The sequence below is a fragment of the Saxophila tyrrhenica genome (assembly GCF_035928015.1).
Source record: "Saxophila tyrrhenica strain CCFEE 5935 chromosome Unknown scaffold_3, whole genome shotgun sequence".
NCBI lineage: Eukaryota > Fungi > Ascomycota > Dothideomycetes > Mycosphaerellales > Extremaceae > Saxophila > Saxophila tyrrhenica.
Window position 1 is genome coordinate 1297148 of NW_027041735.1, and position 19681 is coordinate 1316828.

At 54.3% G+C, this 19681-nt stretch overlaps 9 protein-coding genes across 9 annotated transcripts; 1 reads left to right on the forward strand and 8 right to left on the reverse strand.

The window, feature by feature from the left end:
- Positions 1–14: 14 nt before the first annotated feature.
- LTR77_002453 (uncharacterized protein) lies at positions 15–1955 on the reverse strand (the record flags this gene model as incomplete). The annotated part of the gene is made up of 1 exon (XM_064799712.1): positions 15–1955. One exon carries the CDS (start codon positions 1953–1955, stop codon positions 15–17), a length of 1941 nt encoding a protein of 646 aa, XP_064662467.1.
- Positions 1956–3359: 1404 nt separating this feature from the next.
- LTR77_002454 (uncharacterized protein) lies at positions 3360–4148 on the forward strand (the record flags this gene model as incomplete). Its single annotated transcript, XM_064799713.1, has 2 exons — positions 3360–3867; positions 3922–4148. 2 exons carry the CDS (start codon positions 3360–3362, stop codon positions 4146–4148), a joined length of 735 nt encoding a protein of 244 aa, XP_064662468.1.
- Positions 4149–4419: 271 nt separating this feature from the next.
- Positions 4420–6092, reverse strand: LTR77_002455 (uncharacterized protein; the record flags this gene model as incomplete). Its single annotated transcript, XM_064799714.1, has 3 exons — positions 4420–4575; positions 4625–5151; positions 5204–6092. 3 exons carry the CDS (start codon positions 6090–6092, stop codon positions 4420–4422), a joined length of 1572 nt encoding a protein of 523 aa, XP_064662469.1.
- A 496-nt stretch (positions 6093–6588) lies between these two features.
- On the reverse strand, positions 6589–8649 carry LTR77_002456 (uncharacterized protein; the record flags this gene model as incomplete). The annotated part of the gene is made up of 1 exon (XM_064799715.1): positions 6589–8649. The coding sequence occupies one exon, from the start codon at positions 8647–8649 to the stop codon at positions 6589–6591; it is 2061 nt and encodes a 686-aa protein (XP_064662470.1).
- A 543-nt stretch (positions 8650–9192) lies between these two features.
- LTR77_002457 (uncharacterized protein) lies at positions 9193–9459 on the reverse strand (the record flags this gene model as incomplete). The annotated part of the gene is made up of 2 exons (XM_064799716.1): positions 9193–9371; positions 9432–9459. The coding sequence occupies 2 exons, from the start codon at positions 9457–9459 to the stop codon at positions 9193–9195; spliced, it is 207 nt and encodes a 68-aa protein (XP_064662471.1).
- Positions 9460–10055: 596 nt separating this feature from the next.
- On the reverse strand, positions 10056–10793 carry LTR77_002458 (uncharacterized protein; the record flags this gene model as incomplete). Its single annotated transcript, XM_064799717.1, has 1 exon — positions 10056–10793. The coding sequence occupies one exon, from the start codon at positions 10791–10793 to the stop codon at positions 10056–10058; it is 738 nt and encodes a 245-aa protein (XP_064662472.1).
- Positions 10794–11449: 656 nt separating this feature from the next.
- Positions 11450–13070, reverse strand: LTR77_002459 (uncharacterized protein; the record flags this gene model as incomplete). Its single annotated transcript, XM_064799718.1, has 3 exons — positions 11450–12503; positions 12719–12961; positions 13018–13070. 3 exons carry the CDS (start codon positions 13068–13070, stop codon positions 11450–11452), a joined length of 1350 nt encoding a protein of 449 aa, XP_064662473.1.
- Positions 13071–13398: 328 nt separating this feature from the next.
- Positions 13399–14173, reverse strand: LTR77_002460 (uncharacterized protein; the record flags this gene model as incomplete). Its single annotated transcript, XM_064799719.1, has 3 exons — positions 13399–13512; positions 13623–14004; positions 14076–14173. 3 exons carry the CDS (start codon positions 14171–14173, stop codon positions 13399–13401), a joined length of 594 nt encoding a protein of 197 aa, XP_064662474.1.
- A 311-nt stretch (positions 14174–14484) lies between these two features.
- Positions 14485–16233, reverse strand: LTR77_002461 (uncharacterized protein; the record flags this gene model as incomplete). Its single annotated transcript, XM_064799720.1, has 2 exons — positions 14485–15288; positions 15418–16233. The coding sequence occupies 2 exons, from the start codon at positions 16231–16233 to the stop codon at positions 14485–14487; spliced, it is 1620 nt and encodes a 539-aa protein (XP_064662475.1).
- Between the last annotated feature and the right edge of the window lie 3448 nt (positions 16234–19681).

A 19681-nucleotide genomic window follows, 5' to 3' on the forward strand; every position in this document is an offset into this window, starting at 1 on the left:
GAGAGTATGCAGCTCTACCTGTTCCCTTCCTCATCGCTATCTTCGCCATCCACTTTGGCGCCACCGAGCAGCTGCCTTCTTTCAGGCGAAGCGTCCACTTGCCTTCGTCGGTCCTTGTATCTGCAACATGGCTGCCCGCATTTACACTCCTTGTCCAAGTTGTGCCAGTACGTCTCACCATAGTCTACCGTAACCTCACCCCCGGCCTCAATTCCCAAAGAAGCCAGCACGATTCTTTGCTTGCCCAGCCAGACGAAGCGTTCGAAATGCGAGTTCGGCGCACAAGAATGATTGACGAACTTGGTATGGTTGCCTTGCCGCCCTTGCCAGATCTGATAGGTGGCTTGGTCGGTCTCTCCAATCATGACGTCCAGTCCTGCGAGTCCTGATGTGATTTCTCCTACGAACTCGCCGACTGCTAAACCCTTCTCAATCGGGCAGCAGGCGAGGAGACCGTTATTCTTCCCGTTTGGCGTCCGGAAGATTTGTAGCGGTACTAGATTCGGCTTACTGCAGCCGTACAGGTTGGCGTAGCAGCTGCAGACGTTTTGTCTCGGGTCGTCGGATTGGTGTTCGCCGCAAGACTGGCATGTGGCCATGGCAGGATCGGTATCTGCCATGACCGTGCGAGGGTCGTAACCGCCCCATGCCTCTTCATCTACTACCGAGCCGTCGAGGTGCTTGTAGGAGAAGTTTGGATCCCACTGGTAGTACGTTGGAGCGAGCGGAATGGCTTCGTCTCCAGCCTCCACGACCCAGTCATGCGGGTGTCCGATGTACTTCCGTTCTGTTGGAGCGCCGATGATGCCGAGAAGCACTCTCCACTTTGGGTGGCAAGTGTCGGCGGCAAGTTCGAAGCGATGTCGTAGAGCTCGGAGCTTGTCGAACGTTTCGTTCGTGAGCGAGTACTTTGAGAAACGATAGAGCCCGGTCGAAGCAAACACAAGCGCCACCCAACCGGCAGCGTCCTTGATGTCAGAGTAGCCTCGCCAGATCGCAGTCTTATTTCTCAGTTCTTTGTCGGTCCAGCCAAAGTCTCCACATGCTTCAGACATTGCGGCCCTCTTCGCTTTCTCTCGAGGCATCTCGGTGGCAAGCTCCGCTACCCGATCATCGAAGCACTGCACCCAATGAGCCTGAACAATGATCTCCAGCGAGCGAAAGGTCTTGCCTGTCTGACTAATCTTCCTCGTCAGTATGTTCATGCGGCCAAAGTTGCCAAGGCTGTTGCGGGTCGTGACTTCGTGCTGGTCTTCTGTGAGGAGCTTCGGTTGGCCGCTAGACTCGATGGCCTGCCACTGCTCGATCACCTCTGCTGGATCCATCCGGATGGACGAGTAAATGGAGTCCCAGATCCCAGTGATAAATTTGTCGAACGTCGAAGGTTGTAGAGCCGGGTTGGTAGGGATGCGTTTCTTGCGAGCCGGCTCTACATTGCCATTTCGCTGGACTGCAGAAGTCGGAACCGCATCTGAAGCGATGTCGTACCGTTGCCGTGCCCGCTTAGTTGGTCTCTCCGAGCCATAAAGGTCCGGGTCTTTCGCCTGGGATGTTGCTGGTGTTGTGCTGTTCTTGCCTTGCCATTGCACATGCGGGAGGCCGATGCTACCCACTGACGGTGTGGCGCCTGATGATTCTGTTAACGGTGAAGGGTTGAATGGCACGATGGCGTTGCTGATATTGACAGCTGCAACAGGTAGACGGTTGTCAATGAGCCCCGATCCTTGACCGGGCGTGGTAAGGCTGCATTCAAGGTGGAGGGGCTGACTGGCTGGGTCATGGCCAGCACGAAGTATTGCTTCTAAAACAGCAGGTAACTGTTCGCTAACCTGCATGGCTAATTGTTGAGCAATCTCGTCCATGCCGCGTTTGTGAGAGCCTGCAGATGGTCTGGCAAGCTGTTGTGGCGTCGTGTTAGCACCGACACCATCGCCAGATGACAGACCCGGTACCATGGTAGTCTCCGCGGGATCTTGCAGTCTATAAATCGACATCTGCAGGGCCTTAATTATTGGGAGAGGTGCGTAGGATGAGTATAGTCAAGGCTAACATTCAGGCGATTTGCACGCCGTCTATGTCATGTCATACACCTTGGCCGCGGGTACATCCTTGGCCAGAGCAGCACCAGCAGAAGTTGTGTGATAGGCCTACTGAGATCATGGCTCTAAGGTCGTCAGCATGACCTTCATGAGTATCGAAGGTGTTCCTACACTGATATGCGAACCCTGCATGATGTTCTATTCGAAGGCAAGTTAAAAGCAGAGATTCTGACCTGAGCAAATGCAGACGACATTCTAGACTCGGGAGGATCCGCGGGCACGTTCACGGGAGGTGAATACATACTCCCACGGCACCTGAACAACTCCTACGCTCTCATGCCCCTGTAGCAGACAAGCGATGGTGGGTCGTCAAGCCCAGACGTGCACAAAGCCAGGCCTCGCGGCCATGGTTGGCCACGCCTCGTCCTGGGTGCACTGCAAGATTCCATTGCCTTAAGATTTGCTTCTCGTCAATGCGAAGACGAGCGCGCCGCGTTTGCATGCCGCAGCTGACTTTTCAAACATTAAAGCATGCATCTTGGCTGTCTGAGTGTGTGACTATGCCAGTCGGGTAGGATCGAGCTGGACTGTTCAAGCTGCACGTCGGTGAAGCATCAGTCTCCGCCAGCAAAACACGAGATTGCTCGAGATGCCAGTGATTGGTAGACCCAATCTGGACTGATGACCGGCGAGGTGTCACGGTATCATGCAGATCATGCTCACACACTGATTCGGCATGCCAGATTCGCGAGGCCTCACACACGACCTTATGGCCTTTGGGATGTGTCAGAAACTTCGAACGGCCGACACGAAACATCTTTTAACACTGGGTCTCTGTGCTCGCGCGCAGTGTTCGCAAAGGGTGCTTCTGGCATCTATTCTGGTCGTATCTTCGGTCCAATCATTCAGCAGGGCCACAGCACTGGGCGTCTGTCAAAGCATCCCTTGCATCAGGATATGGCCCCACACTCGCGTGCATGCAACACTATCAAGTCAGCTGGGCCGGTTGCACGGCCAGATCTGGAGACTTCTGCTTTACGGGAGGCAATACAGAAGGCGATGCCTCGGGCTCGCCGCTGCAGGCAACTGAATCTGTATAACACACACATCGAACCTTCTTTGTCCAATCAACGAGCCGCCATGGGTTCCTTAAAATACGAATTATTGGCTTGATAGTCCATCTCACTTGGCGAGGTTGCATGAACCATCTCGAAGACAGTAAACGAAGAGGTATATTTACCATGGAATGGAAGCAGCTTCTTTCTAGAAGACAGTCTCGAGCACCTTTTGAAGCATTTTGAGTTGTTTGGTGCATTTTTGATGAACTCGCCATATGGGAGCCCCCCGATTTACGACTACGGAGAAGAATGGCTAGACCCCGGATGGTGTGACTGGAGTGCCGTCGGCGGCACGTTCGACGACATTGACACCCTGGATTTAACCTGCGGCGAGACCAACAATGCCCAGTACACGGGCCCGTCTCGGTACCCAGTCACGCAAGATACATTTTGGGATTCAGGACAACAGGGCTGGTCTCAGCATACAGAAGCCCGTCACGACAGCGTTCCACAGGCCGGATCAAGCCCAGCAGACGAGACCGCAAACCTGAACACCTTGTTCAGCACGCCTGTGGGACCTAAAGTTGATCCGCGCTTCGCTGTGAACGACGAGCGTATCCAGCAGCAGAGAGCAAGATTCGACGGGGACCAGTACACCGCCGCATGGACGAGAGGCCAGGGTACAGATCGAGCCGGCTGGTGTGGGTTCTGCTCAACGTGGCACAAGATGAAGGACTCCGCTTACTGGTATCATATGCATTACTCCCATGGTATGATCCTCAGTTGTCTAGGGGCTCGCCTTGCGGCTTACCGAACTTAAACAGGTATCTCTTATGCCACGGGCCAACCCTTTCAACCTCCCAAAGCCACCCAATGGAACGACAAATCTAATAGCGTAAAAGTCCAATGCGCAACCTGCGATGAGTGGTTAATCTTAGGGTCAGGCAGCAGAGCACGAACCAGCTACTTCCGGCACGCATACAAGTGCGAGGCGAAGAAGTCGGGTGGACGGACAAGCTCGAGCCGGAGCCGGAGCTCGCCCACGAAATAGCAGATCAAGGATTCGAGGGCGATTTGAAGTTGGACAGGAGGAGCAGTACTGTTCAGACTTGTACACGCGGCTCCTCTCGAGCCTTTTTGCAAGCGTTCATTGCGTTGAGCAAAGGCTTCCGGACGTTGCATTGATTGTCGCAGTTCGGGAAGAGCATGCTTGAGGGCTGGGCGTTTTCGGTCAACATCTGTTTTTTTGTTTTCTCGCTGTAATGCTATTGAACTTCCGCACAAGCTTATGCTAAACGATCTTCGTGATCTTCGTGATCTTCTCATGCCATGCCCTGCCTCCGCTTGAAAACGGTATTGAAGTTCAGATGGCGGACGAACCAGGCCCCGTAATGCTTGTAGAGGCTCTCGTCTCTCAGCTCGATCTCGAAGTTTCGCAAAAAGGTCGGCACCAGCTTGTACAGCTCGAGCAAGGAAATCTAGACGTTGTCAGCTTGGATATATCCCAGCGTCATAAGCACCACTTACATTCTTGCCCAAGCAAGTCCTCGCCCCAGCGCCGAACGTCAGCATCGTGGCCTTCATCTCCTTCAGTTGATCCGGCTTGGCTTCGATCCATCGTTCTGGTCTGAAAGTGTCGACGTCCTGCCCGAACACTTCTGGCCGGCGATGCAGGACCCACGCGTTGCAACCAACAATCGTTCCGCCCGGGACGAAGACATCACAGATCTGAATACCTTGCGGCGGCACCACACGCTCTAAAATCAAGCCAGCCGCGGGATGAACTCGCAAAGATTCCTGAATGACGGCGTCGAGATACGGCAGCTTCTGTGCTTCGGACCAGCTGACTTTGTTGTTCGTCTTGTCGGCGATGGTGCCGTCTTGAGTGGCTTGGTCGAGCTCGTCCATGAGTTTCTTATAGACTCGTGGGTACTCCAGTAAGTTGTGGAATACTGCGCTCAAGCTGATGGCCGTGGTTTCGGAGCCGGCGAAGATCATGCTGGTGCACGAGGCAAGGACTTGGCTGTCGGTCATGAACTCGGGGTGGTCGTGTTCTGCATGTCACGTTAGCTGATGGTCCGGGATTCATGACAGAGTAATACTCACGAGCTTGAGTAAACTTCATAAGCAAATCAACACCCTTCCCAGATTCCTCATCCAACTTTCCATCCTGCTTAATCTTCTCCATCTCTGCCGCCCGCCCTTTATTCTGATCCAGCGCAAACTTCGTAACTGGGAACACCGAGTTGTTGACACCCCATTTCTGCAACCGCAAGAGAAGCGGGTTCTTCGACCAGATCAAGTCCAAAAATGGCATCTGCCCAACCGGCGCAGCATAGCTCAGAAAATCGCCAATGAACTTCACGATCCCATCAACATCATGATCGCGCTCGACGAACCCAATTCGCCTACTCCAGGTGATCTCGCCGATGACATCAAAGGCGAAGAACTGCAGCCATCTGCTGAAGTTGCAAGGTTTGCCTGTGTCGCAGTAGCGTTTCTGCGTCTGCTCGATGAAGGCGTCCGTGGTGCTGTCGACGAGCGGTTCGTAGCCGACTAGACTACTCATGGAGAAAGCGTTGTTGACGCAGCGGCGGTAGCGAGCATGGTATGCTTCGTCTTTGGTGCTGAAGAGGGATTGCAGTCGCACGCCTTTCGCTACTGCTTGCTGGACGGGGTAGAAGTCTGACTTGGTCATGCCCTTGTTCAAGCCATAGATTGTCTTGATGGCTCGAGGGTCCGCGAACGAGAGCACGTTGGGCCCCAGGCGGATGACGTCGCCATATTTGCGGTGCCACTTGATGTGTCGCTCCTGTGTCTTCCGCGTGAGGTTCTCAGCATAGCGGTACCAGTTGGTCCATGCCGCTCCAGGAGGTCCAGGGTACTTCTGTAGTCCATTGAAGGTATAGTTCCGGACGAGGTAGAAGCCCAAGGCGCTTACTACGACGATGGGCCAATAGACCAAGAGCAGTGAGAACAGCTCGTCTACCAGCATGTTGAATCGCCAGCGATGATCAAAGTCTTGGTTGAAGATGGGTGAGGAGATGGTATGCCGCGAGCAGAAGGCTTACCTAGATACTTATTTGGTGGCAACAGATCCGTGTCAAAGTCCCGGCAGTCAGCGACGCATTACGTGAAGCGATCGAGGTCTACATGCTCTCGGCAAAAGGGTGCTGTGAGCCGGCCGTAGAAGTGAGGTGCGGCAGTTGAATAGCGGCGCTGGTGGTTTGGAGAGGTTGTGGAGCAGAACGCGGGATGCTGTGGTTGTCGGCAGTTGCGCTGATGATGCTGCCGACCACATCAACCTCACCCCATCGCGAGCATCACCTCAGCGCGAGCCTCACATCATCGCGAGTCTCATCTTATCGCGAGCCGACTATTCCGTTGAATGTGCTTGTTGTGCAGCGGTATCTACATGTTCCTATCCTCTCACAAAGCACCAGGACTCCGCAGCGCCATCGCTAAGAGTCAAAGACCCATACTCCTTGTGATCACAGCCTCACTCGCCCATCCTCCGCTCTACCACCGAACCACCGCGATATTGTCGACGCTGGCCCGCTGGAATTATCTCTCTCGTCGCTCTGCATCCACTTCGGTACAGTGACACCACTGCCCAAGTTGCGCATCCAATCCGGCCGGTCGACAGTGTCAAAAGTATTCCTCACCCGCTCAGTGAAGTCTTGGTAAAAGTGTCGCACACTGTCGTCCTCTTCTTCCTGATTCGTGATAGAGTTGAATTGCCGATTCGCTTCCTGGACTCGCGGTGGTAGAAGCGCCTCGCGCTGTGCCCTTGCTCGTTGCGGTGGAGTAGAAGTACCGCTTCTTGTCCCCGCCTGACGCTCGATGTCGAGTGAGTCCCCTCTCGCTGCAAGTCCAACCCTGGCGCCCCCTTCGCTGCGGGATTGTAATTCGCGCTCGATCAGTGCACGACCTTCGCGCCAGCCACCGGTTCCAAAACCGGAAGGGTTGCCATCAGTCTCATCTTCCAATATGCCGAAGCCGAAGACGTTTTTAGTCCTGCCGTACAGATTGAAGAGCGTGGCCAAGACGGGCAGTAGCAAGAAGCATGGGAAGAATGCGCTAAATCCTTTCCCAAGAGGTGTTAAATTGATCAGCTGGCCAAGGAACTTGTAGAAAGAGGTCTCCTTGTAGACATCCGCCCGCAACATCGTGATGAAGTTGTACGACAGAGGTACGGTGAGCTTTGCGACTTGGAGACTATACCAGCACGCGCTCTCGGCGTATGTTTGTCTCTTGACAAGCGCGCGGTTGCCCCAGACCTTGACGTCAGTCATGGCGTACAGGGCGCAGGCGTCCATATAGAGCAGCCAGGCTGCTGCAATCACTTGTCCGGCGAGCCCGATCTTGCCGTCATCTGAGTTGGGATGGTGGACCACGGTGAGATTGATGAATGAGATCTTGGGAGCGAAAGATCGCACAATTTCACTCCAAATAACCATAACTGAGGCCAGACCAAAGCATACTGAAAGAGCAAGTCGAAGTCCGGGCATGGCCTTCGCGTATAATTGGTAGCGCATGCCCGGCGTGATGAACGTCAAGCGGCTCATTAAGGTGTCCTGTTCGATGCCAAAATCAAGGCTCTTAGATGAAACCGAGTCCAGAATTGTCTGAGCATCTTGAGCTTGCTGGCAGATGTTGTTCCACTCGTTCACGAAACGTGCTTCTTTGTGCCTTGCCCGTTTCAGCTTCCGTGTCAACTCTGCCAGATATGCCTCCGTAATCACAGCCGGTATCTTTGCGCCTGCAGCTCCAACAGCAGCCGCCGTACCAGGTCGAGGTGCCGGTGGTGCTGTGGTATCTGCGAGCTCATCGATCCACTCTTGCAAGTCCCTCCCTGTGCCGCTCTTTCGCTGTTTGAGCTGTGTTACGGTGTTCTCGAGTTCTTCCAGCTTCTCCACTGCCTCATCCAATTTGTCCTTCGTCTTGGGCGCCTGCGTCTGCAGCATGCGCAACTTGCCGCTGACGCTCGCTGTACGGTAAAGCCGCCTCGGAAGTGCAACCAGACCATGTCCCATTAACCCAATAGCCAGAATCAAGCCCCAAGCATAGGCCAGAGCCATGACCATGCCCTTGATACTGGAGATGTTGAAACCATTCTGCAGGATGTAGTACACCAAGCCTGCAACGCCCGTTCCCAGCACGATCAGCTGATACCGCGCATTGCTTCGGAGCGAGTACAGTATCCTGCTCCGGGTATCCCGGAAGCCTGAGTCGACGTACTCTCCCACCAGCGGGAGCAGCCACCATGTGAGCAGGAACGTAAGCCAATATGTCACCCGCCACGCGACTAAGACTGCGCGCTCAGGTAGCCATATGCCCCTGGATGAGCCACCCTCCGCAGAGGCGAGATCGATGGGGACCAGTAGGATGATGGAGCAGGGCAGGGCCAAGCCCAAGAAGACCGGAAATAGGAGGTAGCCGGGGGTGGAGCGGAGGGGGAGGTAGTATCTGATCAAGAGGAGGACTAAGAGGGAGATCGCGAGAAGCGCAACGACGGCGAAGATGTCGGATCCTATGGAGACGTCGGCCATGTTTGAGGTCGTTGTTGTTGTCGTCGGCGGACTGGGAGGATGCTGGTAACGTTCAAGCAGCAACCTGCTGCCATTTATGCGATCAAGATCACTGCGTCAAATGGTTCCAGATCCAAGGTGTAGAAATGCTGCCTACAAGGACAAGAGCGAGGTCTGGCGCTGGAGACGGAACTGACTGCGAGAAGCTGGTCACGTGCGTGCGATCAATGCTTGGAACACCTTTCCCTGTTAATGCTCGTCTTCAACTCATTTACTTCCTCTATACAACGTGTTATCCTGACAGGGCTACTGGCACGTTTGACGGCGTCTTCGAAGGTTCGGCGATTGCCTCTCGACGGGTCTCCTAGTTCGACGGCCTTGCATACCTGCAATATTCCACTCCAGACGACATGATTTTGAATTAATACTGAAGGATCGGTCTATCGAAGAGGCAGCTTCCGACACTATTTAGGCACAGATCTCCCCAACGGCAAGCAAAGCCCGCCATGACGCCCACTGCTTTCCTTCGACCACCTGGAAGCAGCCAGTACCGTCAATTGTACCCTACGACGGATGGTCTGCGATATGCTCTACCGCCTTGATGTCGCCTTTGCCAAGCGCTCGGATCTCGTTCAGCACCTGGGCTTGCCGCTCGCCCTGCTTCATTCCCAGGTAGTAGCCGATTGCAGACGGGATCAGGGTGACCGGAAAAGGCTTGTTGTACTTTGAGGTCAATATGGAATCTGCCCATAGTTTGGTCAGCAAGTCTGATGAGCTTAGGCGAATTGAGAGGTCTTTCTCACCCACGAATTTGCCGAAAGCACCAGGCATGATACAGTTGATGCAAGAAATATTCGATTGGGCGAAGATTGGAGGGCCTACAGACTCACTCGCTGCCCCGGTTGACGCTTGACGCTGCTCGCGAGTCTGCTTGTTTGGATTGGCTGAATGTGATGGTAAATCAGGTCCTCCGAGGATTATCCAAAGACTCTTGAGCGCCTAGAGTGAATTGATGCAGGCCGTACGATGTAAAGACAGCCTCTCACGGTGTCCGGCGGTCTTCTTACATCCTCCAAAACAGCCTTTGCCGGACTGGACGCTAAAGTGCTGCTAGAAGGTTAAATTCACCGCCCCGCCGAATCAATGACCTTTCGTCCGAACAACATAATACTTTTCACTGCTGCAATGGCTGGAACACAACCATTGACTGGGATCCTCAGTAGGTGCAACGTTTGGTGCATTGGGACAACTACTCTCGAACGTGCGCGGGGAGTGATATACATACGATCAATGGGTAAGATCAGACGGTAAGAAAATAACAGTATGGGTGAAAACAAGTACATTCGATTAAAAGCATGATCATCAAAACAACTCAGCAGAAAGAACTACGCCGTACACTGGACGGACCGACCTACCGTTTGATGTCCTCAGATGAGGTAGTCGAAGCCACGACCTATGCTTGAACGGCGACGTCCGCCAAAGACACTTCGGCGGCGCTCTGGAGAGGGAACATCACTGCGGCGGAAGGTCGACACCCGCCTGCGCTCCGGTGAAGGTGCGTCACTGCGGCGGAAGGTGGATGCCCGCCTGGGCTCAGGTGAAGGTGCGTCGCTGCGGCGGAACGTCGATGCTCGCCTGGGCTCAGGTGATGGAGCATCGCTGCCACGATACCTGGACTCCCTACGCTCAGACTGGCGAGACTCGTAGGCTGGGCTGCGGCTGCGCGGGTTGTAGTACTGGCGCTGGGTGCTGAAGTCGCCGTCGAACAGCGAACCGACTGCGGCACGGCGGGAAGAGACGGGCGGCGGCGAACGGGCCCTCTCCCTCCTCTCCGCGAACACGGAATCGGCACGCTCGCGTCGACGGCTCTTGGTGGGCTCGCGGGCACGGGGTTGTTCTTCCTCGTGTCTGGCGGACCCGATGTCGCGATGGGGTGTGCGGCGGCTCTTGGTGAATCCGTCGGTGTCGCGGAACTTTGAGCGGGTGTAGCCCGAATCGAGGTCGTTGTATCGGGAGGCGTTGGAATCGCGCTGCAACCGACTGGAGGAGTCTGATGGGTCGTAGCGTGATGACCTTCTCCTCGACGATGGGGAGTCGAAGTCAACAGACCGACGCCCGGGATAAAAGCTTTCGTCCCTCAACGGATTTTCGGCATGACGCGGCATGTTCTCGGGTGGATGTGGTTTGGGTTGGTCGAAGATGTGTGTGCTTTTACGAGGTGAGTGAAGGGGTTTGGAAGACTTACCTGGAGTTCTTTGCGGTGTGGTTGCTTGTTGATGCGACGATGATGATCAAGTTTTCGATGTATCAAGAGCCGTATATTTATCCTGCCATGTTGAGGCAGGCTGCCTGCACAATAAGCATTGTGTGCGGGCATTGTATGCTATCAGATAAAGACTGTTGTGGACCTAGTGGACCAAGACGATGAATTTTGGTTGTTGTAGCGCCGCTGGGACAAAGACAATTGGGCATCAGCGGACAATGACAACCTTCAAACCATTGTGCAAGATTGTTCACAGTGAGCCAGCAAGACTTCTTTGATCAGATCGGGACATTCGTCGAATGGGTCGTAGGGAGTTGCAGGTCATCAAGAGCTAGAACATCCGACGTAGTGCTGTTGGAATGAGCCAAAGCGGTACAGACGGAGAATGGTCGGCACCATCCAGCTCACTGCTGCAAGTGTGAGCTGCGGCGCACATATATCATTTGGGAGCGAAATGATTGTAAACTTGGTAGCAAAAACTGTGATACAGCGAAAGCAATAATGAATAACAGCACTCAACACAGTGGAAAACCCTGCACTTCTGACCGGGACCACCTTTCACTCCAGCAGTACGTCATTTTCGACATCCATCTCGTCTTCCTTTCGACGCCTGAGAGCCCCCGACCGCAACCGGATCCAACCTGCAGGGCCATTATCAAATCTCTGGTAGATCTCACCAAGCCTTATTGAAATTATCTCAAGGTTTTCGTCAGGAAAATCTGCCTGGAATTGGGCTAGAAGACGTCGTGCGAAGAGAAAATCCGCGTGTACATCCGCTAGCAGTTCTTCGGAAGGATCGACTGTGTCAGACTCAAGATAGTCCCAATTGCGTGTGACAATGTGCATCGCTTCAATGGCCGAGAGCATGTGTGAATAGGCAGGGCGGTTGTCGCCGACGTAGTTTGCGTTCATCCAGTCCAAGAACTGGGGTGCAATCTCCGACGCGATGGTTGCTGCGTCGGTATCGATCCAGGCCTCGTCAACGACCGCTTGGCGTGAAATAAGGCCCATCGAATTCATCAGCCAGCCCACTGGGACGGTGCGGAAACGTCTCACCAGCACGGCCAAGAGGTGGATCTCATGAATCCTCGGTTCGGGAACATCGGCGAGCATCGTTTCGAGCCAGTCTCTCGCACTGAGCCAATCTTCTTTCATGTTGGCCAATGATGCAGCGTCGGGAGTCATACCCGGTGTCTTGAGCCACACCCACATTTTCCGGACTTTCCGCAGCTGATGGGCGGTCGTAAGAATGTTCCGGTGGACGGGGCCGTCCTTGTTGATGCCATTGTCTTCGATCCATTCTTGAATCTGCGATTCAAGATCTGGCAGGAGGGAACTCAACAGGATGGGGCCACACTCCTCTATCACCCAATCTCGTGCCTGATAACTGAGCTGATCCCGCAGTTGCCAGAGCGAGTGAAGCAATGGCCTTTCAAAGGGGTGAAGGTTCACCTCTGTAATGGTCCTCCGTAGCATATCGCTGGTGTATACGAATAATGCAACGATCTGAGCCCTGTGATGCCCCGTAGGAATAGTATCAGTATCGTTGAGTGGCATAAGAGTATTGCGGACGTTGAGCATCGTCGAAGCAAGCCATATCATCCGCTGATACCTGTGACCATTTCTAGGCAGATTAGTTTTCTCGAGGAAGTTAGCAATCTGCAAACGAATGAACATGAGTTGATCATCACGATGCAGGGCTGCATGAACAATGTGGACGCAGCGCCACCATCTCGTGACCCTACAACACAGACCAGTGTCAGCAGATATATAGAGATCACAGTGCAACTCAATGGTCTCTGGGGCAAGGCCGGAGTCACTACTTACCCAGTCATTGGCGCACCAGCTTCGTCTCTTGGTCGTATTGGTGGCATATGTATGTCTGCTCCAAGATCGAGTATTTCGTCGACAACATCTTGGTAGAAAGGAACATCGATCGTACCGCCTGCATCTAGATGAGCGTTACCCCGCGCGATGATCAGGTCAACCAGTTCAATATCTGGTGGTGGATCAGTATGGGCGTTGGTGGCATTCGGCGGATTCCACTTAGGACATGGGTTCCCAACCTTCCTGAGCGCGGGTCAACACTTTACAGCAGAGCAGCATAGATACGGGGTAGTGCTTACCAGTGATCGCTATCACGGTGACATTCCACGCCACAGATGAAACAGAACTGCATTCCGCACCCCCGGCACCGCATCGCGTTGCAAGCTCATTCGAGGCCCCAAGCCCGTAATACACAACCAAACGTGCTCAGTGTGGACCTGGGAAAAGTGCAAAGGTTTCGAACTGGTCATTACTCACCTGGGGACAACCTTCCCTAGGACACTTCTGCCAACAAAGATGCCAGCTTGATATCCTTATGTATATTAGGAGAGGAGGGTGGGCTGCCGGCTGCTATCTGTTAGACCAGTCGGAAGGCTTTAGGCGAAACGCCTTTTAAAGGTCAATTGAGCCGGCAGGCTTTCGGAGACATTCAGGTCTACGAAATAGCAGCGACATTCTATTTACTTACCAGTCAACTCCAGCGCGCCCTGTCCTCCAGATTTGTCCAATGGTGGTGGGTGTGGTAGGGAGACATTCGTGCTCGTCTGCGTGCAAAGCCACTTCGCAGGTGACACCTAGAGGGATGAAAGAACCGGTCAGCAAGACTCTCGAATCACATATTAGGATAGAAGGATCTGAGAGCGCCTATGTGGTCTTTCTTTGTGCCGGTGTTCTACTCACAAACTTTTCCGTGGTAACACTCCTGAACATTGCCAAGTTGCTCGGTCCTCTCGCCCACCATACCCCTGCACTCGATGGTCGGAGTATCCTCATCAAGAGATGCGAGTGCTTCCGGAGACAATGCCAGCACTACGCCGTCCGGCGGCGAGCCGCCCTTCAGCGGTTCATGTGCTTTTTGCATCACGTGTGTGCAGTAAACCTTGACCATGTTTTCGTTTCTGTAGTCCTCAGCAATCCTGTTGAACCGAGTCACGAAGTCGGCACCAAGTACATCAACAAAGTCGTTTGCTTGAAGTATAGTCGTGTCAATATTGCCCCATTTCGGCGGGAAGCCTGCTACACTCTCGAAAGCCCTATTGAACTCCCTCGTGATCGACTCCGTGTAGCTGTAAGCAAGAGAGCAAAAGCATCAGCGAACGTCCTAGCATGTCACGGCGTTGTCCACGGATTTGCTTACCAGTCTTGACAGAGCAAATCACCTTTGATGTGCCGGGGAGGTGGGCGTTCGTCGCCCAAGCAGACCGAACATTGGAAGGTTGGTTCCTCATCCGCCATTTCAGCTTGCTCGAGTGAGCGTCGGTGGAGAGTATGCCGTCGAAGGTATGCATACCGAGTTGATGTCCCCCAAACATTCGCTTCCAGCCTTTTCTTTTTGTGTAAGCACCAAGCCGAACAAAGCCAAGAGCATTACGGAGTCGTGAGTTGTGTCTGCAACCGGAAGTGGACAAAGATACCGGACCTCACTCTGGGCATGATAGCTCCCGGACTGTCGTCTGGACCAGATACTGTGTTTCGGAAAGGTCGACTGCGATGTAAGGAGCGTCAATAAGACAGCATGCGTACTTGAAGAAACGATCTTTTCAATACTATACATCATCGTCCCTTTCTCCTCCCTGTGCAATTCGTTCCCTCTCTGCCGCGCGCTGGGCATCTAACTCCCTCTCGATCGCAAGCCAGTCGTTCTTCTCATCCTTTTCCCATCCAAAGTCGAGCGCCGATTCGCCGATGAGCAAAGAGGATCGCCAATGTGCTCCGTGTGCTAACCATTCCGGTGGGATTCTGCCGTCGAACTCCTCGCCTAGTTCCTGGTACAGAGGCATGACGGTGAAGTCCAAGAAGGGGGTCGCGATGCCTCCTTTATGGAGGATGCTTCTATGGAGCAAATTCGTTGCTTCGACAAATGTTTCAACCACTGAAGATTTCTGTGCATCATCAAAAGGGTCGCCAGCCGCCATGGAGTCGAGGTAAGAGCACATCCCGATCATCTGCCGGGTAGCCTGGAGCAACTCCCACTGAAGTTCTCCATCTTCGCCGGCGTCTGCCCTTACGAGAGTCCGCAAGATCTGAAGGTGGATTGCGGTGAAGTGGTCGCCGTCCAGCAGGAGCTGATGTACATCCTGGTAAGATCGCCAGCGCCTTTGGTGCACATCGTCCGGGTTGCCATCGTCGTTGATCAGTTCGTCTTTTAGCGGGATGTGTATCGTTCCACCAAGAAGTCCCTGTCCTTCGCCAATGTCTTCGAAGAATGCCTCGTCAATCACTCCACCGGCTTCCAGGCGTTCGTTCCCGCGCTGCACCACCATCTCCACGAGCTGTAGATCCAAAGGTGGCTCAAGATCATGATGGGCATTGCCCGTATTGGGCTGATTCCACCTGGAGCACGGCTTGCCCTGTGTTTAGATGGGTTCGTCAGCTGATTGTCAGATAGACAAAGCAGGAAGGCATAACATGGGTGATCCGTTATCCGTGCAACAAAAGAGCGCACATCAGAAATGGTGGTTCGGTCATGATGCACTCACCTCTTGCCAATGATCCGAGTCGTGATGGCACTCCTCGCCACAGATGAAACAGACTTGAGTTCCGCACAACCAAGTGACATGGTTGCAGCCGTCATCGAGCGCTATGACTTCCAAACGTCCTTCTCGCGGGCAGGACTGGAAGTCGCGTCCCTGTGCGAGACCCTTGAGGGCTTCTTCTCTGTCAGGACCATTGCCAGGTAGACAGTCATGTCTCTCTTTGCGTACAGCGAGTTCGCACGTAAGACAGACCTTCCCGGCGCAGTGATAGCATTTGGCTGCGTTTCCGATGCTCGTGGTCTTGATTCCCACAAAGTGCTTGCACTCAGTCGTTGCGACTTCGTCACCGGCATACTCGATTTCCTTTGCTGACAGTCTGGCACACATGAGTGTTACTGTTAGCACACATTTGAAGTCATAGTGGTTGTTGTTCAACCCACGCATAAGCGATGCCCTCAGTGGTGCTGTTGACTTCAACAGCATGTGCTTGCAATACACTTTCAGACCCTTCGCCTCATACTCCCTCTGGATGTTTCTGTACCTTATCACGAAGTCGGCGTCCAGAATATCGCGATAGTCGTTGATGTTCAGTCTGTTGGCTATGCCCGGCCCCCACTGCGGTGGGTAGTCGCCAGGTCTCACACGTTCGAGCGCGAGTTCAAACTTCACTCTGACTGAGGGCGCAAGGCAGTCTGTGCACAAGATGTCGCCTTTCAGATCTCGCGGCGCGCCCGCGTAGTCCTCGAGACAGACCGAGCAGGTGAACGATTCGGTATCGTTGCTTTCGTCTGCCATTTCGGCTTGCACGCGCAAAGGCATGCGTTGCTTTGAAAGCGCTGCGATTCTGAAGCCGACTTGAGTGGCGGTCTGATCAGGCGCGTACAGTAGCTGCCGACAAGTGCGCTCACCAAGGCTATCCGGTGGGGAGGTGAATGAAGGTGTGCAATGTCAGTAGAGGTTCCCGCCAAGGCCAGTTCCAGGAACCAGTCTTGTCTTTTTGCGCGCTCGAGTCCGGACAAAGGCAGGGTGTCGGTATGCTGTTCAGTTTTATCCGGAGTAGAAAAAAGGCGCCGGACTCTCTTATAGGCTTTGGGTGAAATTGAATCTTCTATGCGAGTGTGGCGCTACTGAAAAGAGCTACTACAGCAGAGAAAGCTCTGGCATGTGGTAGGTTAGATCAGTCACCCTAGCTCGTCGATACCTCGCCGTTGACGTATCCGAACGTCTTCCTGAGAGGCCGTGTGAAAGACAGACGTCGATGACGGCAAGTCTTGCAGTATGTACGGAGTCAGGCCTTCAGCTCGGGGTGCGTTGCTTGTACCGTCGCTGCTTGGGCGTTTAGCAGATATTGAGAGCAGTCGAGGGAGGAGTCGGAAATAAAAGCCACAACCAAAGATGCCACACCAAAGCAACAGCTCCACAGAATACAAGACTAGACCCATGACCTCAAGATGCCGCTCGAACATGATTGAGATGATGGAAGTCAGGTCTCCCAGTGCATCTATACCACAAAACACAAAGGATATACCTTGCACGCTCTTGTTTCTCCAGATGGCCAGATACTGCTCCAGGACTCCAAGGGCAAGCAGTACGGCGGCGAGAACGGCCATGAGAGTCAACGGCCACTGAACGCCTCGTTCAAGGCCGACTCTCGAAGCGAGTATAAGCGCTGCTTCGATGCCGCCCATGATACATGCCGCCACCACGACTACAGCTGATACTCGCGGGGCAGTCCACTTGCGCTCGTAGTAGTAGCATTGACCGCACGTCACCAAGCTCAAGGCAGTGAGTATCTGCGGCTGTATCCAGAGTGGGAAGTTGAAGGCAGAGACGATGTTGTATACTCCTAGAGGTATTCCCGCCCAGGCCCAGAACAGCATGAATCCGGACGAAAGGCCTGAAGCAGAATGGCGCCGATAGTTGAGTACGATCTGTGGTAGGAGCTGAACCGACCAACAGACTGCTCCCAGAGTACCAAAGACATTGGCCACGACTGGTTGATTCATCTTGCTAGAAGAACGGCAAGGTAAAGTAGCAGTTCTCGGTCCAAGTAAACGGGTGTAGGCCCGTGGACTAGAGTTCCAGGCGGTGCATCATGGCAGTTGCTGGTATACAACCGTTATCATAGCATAAGTATACTGCTGTCAGGTAGAGTGGAGTCAGGAGAAAAGAAGAGAAGGTGAGGTGGAGTGCCGTTAAGATAGAAGTGAATAGCGCCAAGCCAAGCGTGACTCGCGCATTGCCTCCACCTCCACCTCCACTCCAACGCGTTTGCCCCATCTCTTCATGTGACACCACACCACAGCCAGTCTCATGCACAATGAACAGTTGAAGGCCACCCTCCACTCCTGGCGATCGTGAAGGTCTCATACCCCAGACATCGACACCTCCAGCAGCATGGCGACATCGTTCGCGCCCAGCTTCCGCTCGCTGAGCCGCCAACCACCCACAGACCCCGATATCCAGGCTACATTGTCCGACTACCTGACCTACACCGAGCACTTCCCAGCGCACCTCACGCGCGCGCTTGCATTGATTGAAGGACAACGCCTGCGCGCAGAGGAGCGGATCAAGAGCTTGCACGAGGATGCGACCACCTACAGCCTCCTGCCTTCGCTGAAAGCAGGCCGATCAGACCCGGTCCAGCTCAGGAAGTCGATCAGCTATGCGCTTGAGGAAGCAGAAGCGGCGGCGCGCATGTCGGTGGAGGAGGCAGCGAGGCTGGACGAAATGTGTGAGAGGGAGGCCAAGCGACTGGACATCGTAGTGGAGAAGTTGAAGTCGCAGCCCACGCCGCCATCGCGAGATCCAACTCCGGAGCAGCAGGCACTGACGTCTCCGAACTTGAAGCGAGAGCGGAGGATGAGCATGCGTGGAGACGAGCAAAAGCCAGAGAAAGGCTCACGACGGTTGACAGACAAGGCAGCGACTAAGCTCCGTGGAAGGAAGATTATGGTTCCCGGCGAGGTGCTTCCTCCGCCAGATCCGAATGCGCCAGTTGAGAGCATCTCAGACTGGACGTCGCCACGTGTTTCGCCACCTTTGGAAGAGCCTCCTGCAGCGGACAAGAAGGCTTCGCCTCGGCCCCGCTCGCGAACACCAAAACCACCCAAGGTGGAGAAGGACAAGGAGAAAGACAAGGACAGGGACAAGAAAAACATTAAGCCTCGGGCACCACGTCAACCCGGTCGGCCTGGCACAAATGCGCACTCAGCCGTTGCAGGAATCAGCACATCGAATGCGCTTCTTGCTCTTACGCATCCGCCAGAGGATGCACCAAAAGGCAGTAAGTGGTTGCCATGGATGAAGTTGACGGAATGGGAAATGGCCAAGCTTCGCAAGCGAATGAAGAAAAACGCCATCTGGGTGCCGTCGCAGACCATGGTCCGTAGAGAGCTGAAAAGCCTTGGACGTGGCTCAAGCGGCAAGGAAGAAGCTAGAGTCCGTGCAGAAGCGGGTGGCGACCCGTTCGTGGATGAGAACAACGAAGCCGACCCAACTAAAGTATTCATCAGTGGCGAGGAAACGGCACAAATCAATGCTATCCTTGGCAACGAGCAGATCTATACAGATGATGGTGGCGAGGACGCAGATCAGGAACTAATCAATCGTGGTATGCGCTTGAACGAAGCCAAGAAGCTCAAGCGGAAGCGGATGCTTGAAGAACAGGCTTTGCAAGACCAGCTTGCCCGCGAGCAAGGGCTGGAAGCGCCGGCGGGAGAGAGTCGCGTGACCGACTCGAAGGACAACAAGAAGCGAAAGCGAGAGGCCACACCGTCGAACACTTCTCTCCTCTCCGGAAGCATTCTTGACACGCCTGACCCGCTGTCCAAAGCCGGTCCAGCGCCAAAAAGACTCAAGATCACCGCACCCAGCACCAAAGTGCCACTTGCGCCCGCTGGCGCCTCACCCAAAACCTCCAATCGCAGTCGCAGAGCAGCAACTCCTCCAGCTCGCAAGCCTACGATCACACTCAAAGCCAGCAAAGCCGTCTCGGAAGAACCGCCTAACCGCCGGGCCAGCCTACGACGGAACAGCAACGCCAGCCTGCCCAACGGGAATCTGGTCTCGCCTGTCGGCGGCACTACTTCCACCACGAAGCCAAGTGGCGGACGTCGTAGCCGCAGGCCAGCGCCTGGCATCCTCACCACTGGTGACGACGATGAGAGTGCTAAAGTTGGCGTATCGAAGCGCAAGGCTGCGCCGCGCAAGAAAGGCAACAAGGCCACCACCGCGGTGGAGACAGCTCCAGCGGAGGCGTATCCGG